Genomic DNA, 10,319 nt, shown 5'->3' with positions numbered 1-10,319 from the left:
GACATTACGACCACATTCATCACAGAAATTAATTGTACATGACATTTGCAGCCAAAGTTATTTGCGTCATTAATTCAGAACACAATTTTAAGATGTGATATTCAAATTTTTTTTTGCAGATTTTAAATGTATTTAAAATCATTAGGCTTGCAGTTGCTAAGCAAATATCAAAATTGTTAATCCACTCCTTATGTTTGTTTGCACTTTCATGGAGCACTGGTAAAATGCCACAATTGTGACACTATCCAGAAACTGCTAATGTGATTTATCACACAAAGAAATGTGTGTTGTTGTACATCTAAGGGATTAGTGTTGTCTTTGTTCATGTTTTTTTTTTTTGTCACCATCATTTATATCGATGAGGGCAGGTCATAGGCCAGTATGAAAATAAAAATATAAAAATCACTACCACAAAAACTGAGCATTATTTATAAAGGTAACTATTATAAGGTTGTTGGTTGGTAGGTTGTACCTGATAAGCTTGCAACTGGGAGCATAGTGCACATGTTTATCGACTTTAAATTTAGTTTTTATCCTATTGTTCAAATATTAAAAAAAACACTGTAAAACTGACATTTACTTCCTCCGTTGTTTGCAAAAATCACACAAGCAAACACGTGCACATATTAAGTTTTCTCATTAACACAACTTCAAGAACATAGCCTTTATGTACAAAGGACAGCTCTGGCTCAGTGTCTTTTTTTCAACACCAGAGGTCACATGTGCACAGGAAATCTCTCTACTCCACCACATCAACTAATCTATTGAGTCTTTTACTAAATTAGAATGCACACTACTACTACTAGAAACACTACTGTATCAACGTTAGCCATACAACATTCAACAGAGCATTTCAAGATTACACTTTTGCCAAGTTGACAGACATGCATCCTTGTGAATTTGAAGTTCTTTAAGTGTCAGTGATTTTAATAAACGTACATTGACTTATATATATATATATATACATAGAGAGAGAGAGAGAGAGAGAGAGAGAGAGAGAGAGAGAGAGAGAGAGAGAGAGAGAGAGAGAGAGAGACTTTATTCATTCCAGGGAAATTTTAGGCATCCAGTAGCTTAGACAACATAACACAACAAACACACACATATCTCACATACATAAAAAGAGTTAACAATTTGTGAAGTAGCCTAATTACAAAGGTCTGGTATGGACTGACCATGTGATGCAATGACTTATATGCAATGTAATTAAAAACCAAACATATCAAGTATAAAAAGTCCCTACTTGAGATGACTATGACAAGTGTTTGATCACATGCATGAAGTCACACACAAGAGGACCTTTGACGTAAACGAATAACATCTCGCGATACTTCCAAGCGGTATCAGTACTGGAACCTCTTTATAAGCACTTGCACGTCCTCGTCCTTTTCGTTCGTCCTCAGTGCAGGATAACGAAGCAATCACTTCCTTCACCGTCTTCGAAAACGGGTCGTTTTAGTCAGAGTGCAGCATTAGATTAGCTTCGCTGCTATTATTCGGCCCACTATACCACTTTTGAAGCGTCAAGTTTTTAAGAGGTAAGTTTCTATTTTGGTTGTAATCATCTCTACTTCTGGTTGTAGCTTCTTAGCTAATGTCAGAAGCCTAGCTAACGTTAACGCTCGGTCAACCGGCATGTTAACGTTATAGCATGGATCACGAGCGGTCGGGTTAACGTTTAGCCTATGTAGGGTAACCTATTACGATAGTCAACGTTAAAGACACACACGTCGTGACTCTTGCTCTCTTAATGTGTTATAACGTTAACCACGAAATGCTTTGCGAGTCAACACGGAATAGGGTCAAGGTCCTTATGAACCACAAACGATTCTGTCAATGCCAATGTTTCTATTCTGCAGGTAATATTATACGGTGCATGTGAGCACATCGGGAATCGGGTTACAAAGGCTGACGGAATACAGCAATGTGATCAACATTATCATCCAGACGAGCTATTTAAGTAGCTCTGGAATCTTTCCCTTTTTTCACTTCAAGTTTTTTACTGGCTAGTATCCGTTTTCCTCGAAATTAAAGTGAGGACAAGTATGGGGGTGGTTACTCTCTGTCGAGGAATGGGTATACCTGACTTCAACTGGGGAGTGGTTATGACACAGGGATAGACGTTAGATATGTGATTTTCCTTTTTAAAGCAAAGAGACACCTGTTGCAGTGACCCCAGGATTTCATCCAGTCAAATAAATATGACTGTTAATTAAAGGATACGTGACAGAAACTTGGAAAACTAATATTCTCAAAGACGTTTTAGGCTTTAGGGGAAGTAATAGCACAGCTTGTAACCCCATGAGTGCGGGGTATTGTGATAAAACAGCCTTAAGTTTGAGCCTGAAGGTCCATCATTTATCTTGAAAATATTAGTTTGAAAAAAGTTTTTTTCAAACTAATAAAATACTTTTTGTGGAGCTTTCAGACACCATATTGAGACCTTCATCTGTAGGGAAAAAAACTGAGCAAACTACATCCGAACACTTCCATCAAGTTTTATTGTTTAAAGAATGCTTCACCATAAACCACAGTTGTTGTTTTTTTGTCCCCTTTCCTATAATCTAGTATCCCTTTAAAATAGTTTTGGTCTAAGCACATTAGAGCCCAATGACATTTGCTCTGCACTCCTAAATAAATGTTATAAAACCCGACAGTAACATCTTTCCTCAGCAATACAATAATCCTCTGACCTCAGTGTGAAAAGTTTCAGGGAACTAGCTACCAAAGTACTCCCACCAGCTGTATTGCCTGCACTAAAAGAAGAAGCTGTTTACTTAAATGTGAATTATATATATATATATATATTATTGAGATCATGCGTGTGGATTAGGGGTGGCAGTAGCTCAGTCAGTAGGGAGTTGGGTTGGGAACCGGAGGGTTCAAGTCCCCATACGGACCAAAGTATGGTGGTGGACTGGTAGCTGGAGAGGTGCCAGTTCACTTCCTCCACTGCCAGTATGGTGCCTTGCTCGAGAGCAAGGCACCATACTGATAAACCCCCAAATGCTCGGGTTGCCTCTCCATGGGCAGCTCCCTCACTCTGACATCTCTCCATTACTGAGCATGTGTGTGTAATTCAGGCCTGTGTGTAATGTGTGTAATAACAACAGAGTGAAAATATTGTAATTAATTAATAAAATATTCTTCTCCCTAACATTCTTATTAATATTATTATTATTATTATTATTATTATTAAATTGCACTGAAACAGTTTGAATGGATCGCTTGCATTTATGATAAAACAGGGGCCCAGCACATTAAAAGATGTACTGTAACTGAACTGACCACACTCCGCATAAGTTTCAGTTAAGTTTCACCTGTCTCCGTTAGACCTCCAGACAATCATCATCACCACTGCTGCAATGGATGTGATCATGCGTCGCTGCCCATTCCTGGCTCGTATGCCCCAGGCCTTTTTCCAGCAGTCCAAAAAGTCTATGGTGGTGTATGCCCAGAAATGCCCCATTATGATGGAGCTTGCCGCTAAACCTATGGCTCCATCAATGGCACGCGCCCTCTGCTCCTCCTCCTCCTCCCACCAGAAGATGGAGGACATCATGTCTGCCAGTGAAGGTGAGGGTGACAAAGGAATATAGATCCTGTAAATTATGTCAAGTAAAATATCCCAGTCAATGTGATAGCTGAATTATTGCTGTATTTAATATTGTTTAAATGTTGTTAGTATCAATCAAAGTCTGAAACTTCTTTTGTCCACCTGTAGGCCGCAAACAGGAAGGGGATCCTAAGCTGCCAGGTGGCCACCCTATGCCATCCTCAGGCCAGGTGGCTTCCAAATGCCCTTTCTTGGCAGCTGAGATGGGCCAGAAGAACAGCAATGTGGTCCGCCAGGTCGGCGTGGAGTTCCAAGAGGATGTCCAGGAGGTCCGCACTGTTCAGAAAGGTAAGAGTTGTTTAGACATTAATTAGACTTCCCAGTTTGGGCCAATCTTTTTGTACATCATTTGATATAATTTTCTTTTTTTCCTCTCTTTGACCTTTTTGCAGAAGTGTCCACTGCCCAATTGAAGAAGCCGTCCCTGGCCAGTACCATTCAGGGAAGTGGAGGGGAGCAAACTAATCTAATGAAGACCCTCCTGAAACAGCGACCTAAAGGTGTCTCCCATTTGCTGCAGGACAACCTGCCAGGCAGTAGTAAGTTTTATTTGGGTGCTCTGACAACTTGTTTACATGAAAAAGTATATACACAAAATACTTGAGAGACTGTGATCATACTAGCAACAATTTCACTCTCCTAATGAAGTTTACTTACAGATTAGTCATTTTGAAGTCAGTATTTTTTGAGTAAGGCGAGTTGAGACTTTCACCATGTTAGGCATTGCTACATCCCTCACCATGCAAGCCACATTAAGCAAGCTTTACCTTCCTGTTCTGTTACAGTGTCCCGCTACCAATACGATTACTTCTTTGAGAAGAAGATAGAAGAGAAGAAGAGTGACCACACATACCGTGTGTTCAAGACTGTGAATCGTCTGGCCAACGAGTTCCCCATGGCCGAAGACTTTACTGACTCTTTCGGGGGCAAGAAGGAGGTGTCCGTTTGGTGCAGCAACGACTACCTGGGCATGAGTCGACACCCACGGGTCGTGCAATCCATTGTGTGAGTAATAGAGGTGTGTGTGTGTGTGTGTGTGTGTGTGTGTGTGTGTGTGTGTGTGTGTGTGTGTGTGTGTGTGTGTGTGTGTGTGTGTGTGTGTGTGTGTGTGTGTGTGTGTGTGTGTGTGTGTGTCACTTGATTCAGTCCCTTGGGTCTAGATGTGTTTACAAGTAATGAGACAAATGTTTTTCTTGGCTGTCCACGTCCCCTGTTGACGCTTTAGTGAGTAAGGAGAGAGAGAGACAAAAAAAACAGGAAAAAGATGAGACACTGCACATAATTGAATACAACCTGACACCGATGGGTGATTCAGCCCATTGTTTGTGTGAGTGTTAGTTGGCCAAAGGTTACACCTGAACCTCTGAGGTGGGGATGTTTTTCTTCTTTTCCTTTCAGCTTGTTAGAGCTTGCCCACCTCTCTTACCCCATACAACAGAAACACCTTGAACCAAGGTGTCACTTACTGCCAAGCAACTCTCCTGCTTAATTATTTACTTATTTTATTTATTGTAGTCTTTACCTCCTCCTTAAGCTTCCATCTGGCACACATTTGCTGATCAGCTTCAAAAAACAAACACGATAAAACAAATTTTTTGTTTTGTCTTTCTCCGTTTCTAGGGATACTTTACGAAAGTATGGCTCAGGGGCAGGCGGCACCAGGAACATCTCCGGGACCAGTAAATTCCACGTGGAACTGGAAAAAGAACTGGCTGACCTTCACAAGAAGGATGCTGCACTACTCTTCACCTCCTGCTTTGTTGCCAATGACTCCACCCTCTTCACCCTCGCCAAAATGCTACCTGGTATACAAAAATGTTTGCAATAAATCCACCATTTATGTACGTCATTAATTAATGCATTCAATAGAGTCTCTTTGATGCAAACTCTCAGTTTCACTTCCTCTTTCTTCTGAACTATTTTAGGTTGTGAAATCTACTCTGATGCAGGCAACCACGCCTCAATGATCCAGGGTATCAGGAACAGTGGTGCTAAGAAATTCATTTTCCGCCACAATGATGTCACCCATCTCCGAGAGCTTCTACAGAAGGGAGACCCCACAAAACCCAAGATCGTGGCCTTTGAGACCGTCCATTCCATGGATGGTTAGTTTGGGATGGTCCCCATTACTTTTTTTTTTTTTTTTTATTTATTACCTGGTTGTTATTATATTCTGGAAACATTAGGAATCACTGATATGGGAGGAATGTCGATTGTACAAAACCATCGTTTGATAGTTGTCTAGCAAAGGAAATGTAGTTGATAGATGTGGGGTCAAACTAAAATGACCTATTTTGTGCTTGTACTTCGGCCAATGGCTAAACTTTTCTTTCTGTAACACAGGTGCTGTGTGTCCGCTGGAGGAGATGTGTGACGTGGCCCATGAGTTTGGTGCCATCACCTTTGTAGACGAGGTTCACGCCGTGGGCCTGTATGGCGCCAGAGGAGGGGGCATCGGAGACAGGGATGGCATCATGCACAAGATGGATATCATCTCGGGGACACTAGGTCAGCATGTAGTCTCTATTAAAACTAAATACTGATGATGTTCTACTAAGCATTTCGACTTTGAAGCCATGCCAAAATGTTCTTCAGTCATTAAATTAACCATTTATAATGGGCATGAATGGCTAGTTGTGTTACTCTGCTTATCGTTATCCTATATTCTTTATTTATATATGTTTATGAATCAAAACAAGTAACTACTCCAAGCAAGTGGGAATCTCTGTTTTGTTGTTGTACTCAGGATCAAGCCTCATCTGTGTCAACCATTATGCCAGGGGGCTTAAAGAAGCCGGAGCAGCTCTGTTGCTAGGAGACTGTGGGCTCTTGTTGCGCTCTTATTGAATGACTCTCTGTGTCTGTGTGTCACTGTTACAGCCCCTGTGCTTCAGAATGATCTAGTTTCTGAGATTTTGCATAGACCACTGAGCATAACGTAGTGACTGTCCTGAAATGATACAAAATGATGTCTCTGGAGCTGTAGCAACAAACCAGAATCAAAGAATAACCACCCATGTGTCATGTCCTCTTCCAGGCAAGGCCTTCGGCTGTGTGGGCGGCTACATCGCGAGCACTGCTGCTCTGGTGGACACGGTGCGTTCCTACGCCGCTGGTTTCATCTTCACCACCTCGCTGCCACCAATGCTGTTACAAGGAGCCAGAAACTCAATCCAGGTTCTTAAAGGGGAAGAGGGCCGCGCACTGAGACGCAAACACCAGCGCAACGTCAAGCTGCTCAGACAAATGCTGATGGACTCGGGGCTGCCAGTGGTGCACTGCCCCAGCCACATCATCCCCGTCCGGGTAATTTATTATTTAATTTGTCGCCTAATGACATTAAATATGACACGTTATAATTAAAAACACACAAAGTAGTCCTTAGTGCGTCTCCCCAATGGCTCCATTCTAATCATCATGTGTGTCTCTTTATTATTTTTAGGTATCAGACGCAGAGAAGAACACAGAAGTGTGTGACCTCATGCTGAGTCGCCACAACATCTACGTGCAGGCCATCAACTATCCTACCGTTGCCAAAGGAGAAGAGCTTCTGCGTATCGCGCCAACGCCTCACCACAACCCTGAGATGATGAAATACTTTGTCGGTAAGAACATCTAGTAGTCTTGTTAATGTACTTCAGTTAAAATACATTTAGTTAAAATTAAAATTGACCCTGTTGGAAATGGAACTTTCTCTCATTTGCATTGGAGATTTGTGTTTTCCCAGATCATCTTAAATGTATAATTTGTTTTGGTCAAATAGCTTAAATTGACTGAATTTAATCAGTATGCATGTGGTAACTGACTGTAGCTTTCTCTCAGTAGTAAAATTTAACTTGACATCCACTCTCTCCTGTTTTCCCTCCACAGAGAAGCTGGTGCAAACATGGAAGGAAGTGGGCCTGGAGCTGAAGCCCCACTCTTCAGCAGAGTGCACGTTCTGCCAGCAGCCGCTGCACTTTGAGGTGATGAGTGATCGTGAAAAGTCTTACTTCAACGGCCTCAGCCACCCTATCTCAGCCTGCGCATAACACTACTCACTACTGTGGGCTAGAGACGGCACATACACACTCAACACCCATTCCTCTATCACTGTCATAGAATGTATTCATTATCTTTGATAAGTCCTTCTACACATTATTTTAAATATTCTATGTTCAGATGATTATATATATATATATATCCACCGAATAAAATGAAATGAAAGAAAATGTTTTTGTTTGTATGTTTATTTCTTCTTCATATTTATACAGATGCTGATCTTATAAGGAACCATGAATAAGAAAAAGCACTGCCATAACCATTTTTGATTATTTGCGTTGTCCTAAAGTAGTCCCTACAAGGAAACATAAATACAACTAATAAATAAAGTGTTTAGATTGTCCTGCTGATATAATTACATATTCTAAAATAAGCTAATAATGCTATAACTCAGCAAATTGTATGGAATGTATTGTGAATTGAATGGACAGGTTAACATTTACTTACATGGTTCTGAGGCTCAGAGGTAAAACGCTTACAAAACACTCTCGTAAAGGTCTGAATAACTGGGTCACAACAACTTGTCTGGCTTAGTAGATGAGAAAGCCAAATCTTTGTTGTACTGATGGCGGTGATAGTGACTTTATTTTTAATCCACTGGCCTGCTTGTGCTTGTAACAAATGTAGGACATTGATTGTTTTCCTGCTTAGTACTGATTTACACCTGGAAAAACAATACTATCACTGCAATTTGTAACAAATAAGCAATAAAACCTTCACATGGTACTCGTGGTTGGCTAACAAACTATGTATTATTGCATAATGAACTCTGTTTGTTAGTTGTGTGTATTGTTGCTTCAGACTAGTTAAGTTTGAATGCAAGTGGCCCTTATTTCAAAACAACTTTATTTATGTAGCTCTTTACATTCAACAAAGTTGATCCAAAGTGCTTAACAGAACACACACAGGAAAACAAACACACATTAACTGCGGACAGACGAGGGGTGAGGATTTTACAATTACTTAGACACAAAGAGAATAATACAGTTTGCACATCGCACCAGTTTATCATGGGAAATCTTGTGCTGTGGGTGTCTGAGGGGGGAATTCTAACCTGTAAATTCAGATGGAGATTGCATACATGTTGTCATAAAACTCAAAGTGACTCTGATTCACAAAATTAAAAAGAGGTCACTAGTTCACAATCATACCTGCACACATCCTCAGGATCTACATACGCCTCAGAACCTATCATAGATAGCTCATAGATAGTTTGCTGTTTTTGCATTGTTGAAATCACTGTTACACACACAGACAGGTCTGATAAAATGATTTGGATAAGTCTTGTAGCACTACTATCTTATATAACACTACTTTAATTTAAACCTGATGGATACATGTGAGCGTACACGGGCTCTTATCAAAATCTTCCATAGACAGTTAATTAATTTAACTGTTTCCCAAGTGTTTAAGTGTTGTATAAGCCACTGTTGCTTCATAAGAGGCAGGACTACACTGAAAATGGAAGTGAGAAATATGTTTAGCTTACTAAGAATGGATGTTTCCACTGCTTTGTGTAAATAAAGATACTTCCACTTTTGACTCTTCAATAAACTTGATACATAAGATCATCACACACACAAACATATTAAAGATAAGTTTAGATTCAACTTTATTGTTATTGTGCAGAGTACAAGTACAAAGACAACAAAATGCTGTTTGCGTCCAACCAGAAGTGCAGAAAAGTGCAATGTGATATAAGTATAGACAGGACAAGAAATATATTGCAGTGTTATAAGAGCAGAATAAATATGGCTATGTAATATGAACAATGTATGAACAACATGTACAGATATGTGCAATGTAGTAGCAGTGACATTATAATAGTAGTAAGAATAATGTAGATATATGCAGTGTATTAGCAGAATATATAATAAGAAAAACAGAATAAATATGGATATTCTGTATGAACCATATAGACAGATATGTACAGTATGTACAGCTATGTGCAGTGTGGTAACATAAGATTAGTAAGAATAAGTGTATGTGCAGGATGAATAGTATGAAGAGCAGTAGAATATGGCTATGTATAGGTGTAATTACAGTATGTACATTTGTAAATAAATAAATAGAACAGTATGGAAGGGATAGGGAAGTGCAAATTGTCCGGGGGAACACTTAGTAGGTTAATTGTCACCGGGACGCAGAGTTAGAGTTCAGTAGGGTAACAGCCGCAGGAAAGAAGCTTCCTCTGACCCTACTGGTTCGGGTGCGGAGAGACATGAAACGCCTCCCGGAGGGTAGTGGGGTGAACAGGCTGTGGTTGAGGTGAGAACAGTCTTTGATGATGCTGCACGCCTTACGCAAGCATCGCTTGCCCTGGATGGCCTCGATGGAGGGGAGTGAGGAACCGGTGATGCGTTGGGCAGTTTTCACCCCCCTCTGCAGTGCTTTCCGGTCATGGGCAGACCAGTTGTATACCAAACTGTGACACAGTTGGTGAGGATGCTCTCGATGGTGCAGCGGTAGAAATTCACCAGGATCTGAGGAGACAGGTGGACCTTCTTGAGTCTCCTCAGAAAGAAGAGATGCTGGTGAGCCTTCTTGATCAGAGTAGAGGTGTTGAGGGTCCAAGAGAGGTCCTCAGAGATGTGGACACGGAGAAACTTGAAGCTGGTGACATGCTCCAACTCAGTCTCGTTGATGAGAATGGGGGTGTGTG

At 40.8% G+C, this 10,319-nt stretch overlaps 1 protein-coding gene across 1 annotated transcript; it reads left to right on the top strand.

Moving 5' to 3' along the window:
• The first annotated feature begins 1,362 nt into the window (after nucleotides 1–1,362).
• On the top strand, nucleotides 1,363–7,650 carry alas1 (aminolevulinate, delta-, synthase 1). The gene is made up of 11 exons (XM_039797626.1): nucleotides 1,363–1,538; nucleotides 3,334–3,576; nucleotides 3,725–3,904; nucleotides 4,009–4,155; nucleotides 4,402–4,621; nucleotides 5,237–5,421; nucleotides 5,542–5,721; nucleotides 5,960–6,124; nucleotides 6,654–6,922; nucleotides 7,059–7,221; nucleotides 7,487–7,650. Exons 2-11 carry the CDS (start codon nucleotides 3,366–3,368, stop codon nucleotides 7,645–7,647), a joined length of 1,881 nt encoding a protein of 626 aa, XP_039653560.1. The 5' UTR covers nucleotides 1,363–1,538; nucleotides 3,334–3,365; the 3' UTR covers nucleotides 7,648–7,650.
• The last annotated feature ends 2,669 nt before the right edge of the window (nucleotides 7,651–10,319 follow it).

The sequence above is a fragment of the Perca fluviatilis genome, chromosome 4 (genome assembly GCF_010015445.1).
Source record: "Perca fluviatilis chromosome 4, GENO_Pfluv_1.0, whole genome shotgun sequence".
NCBI classification, from domain to species: domain Eukaryota; kingdom Metazoa; phylum Chordata; class Actinopteri; order Perciformes; family Percidae; genus Perca; species Perca fluviatilis.
This window is presented reverse-complemented; position numbering and strand designations above follow the sequence as displayed.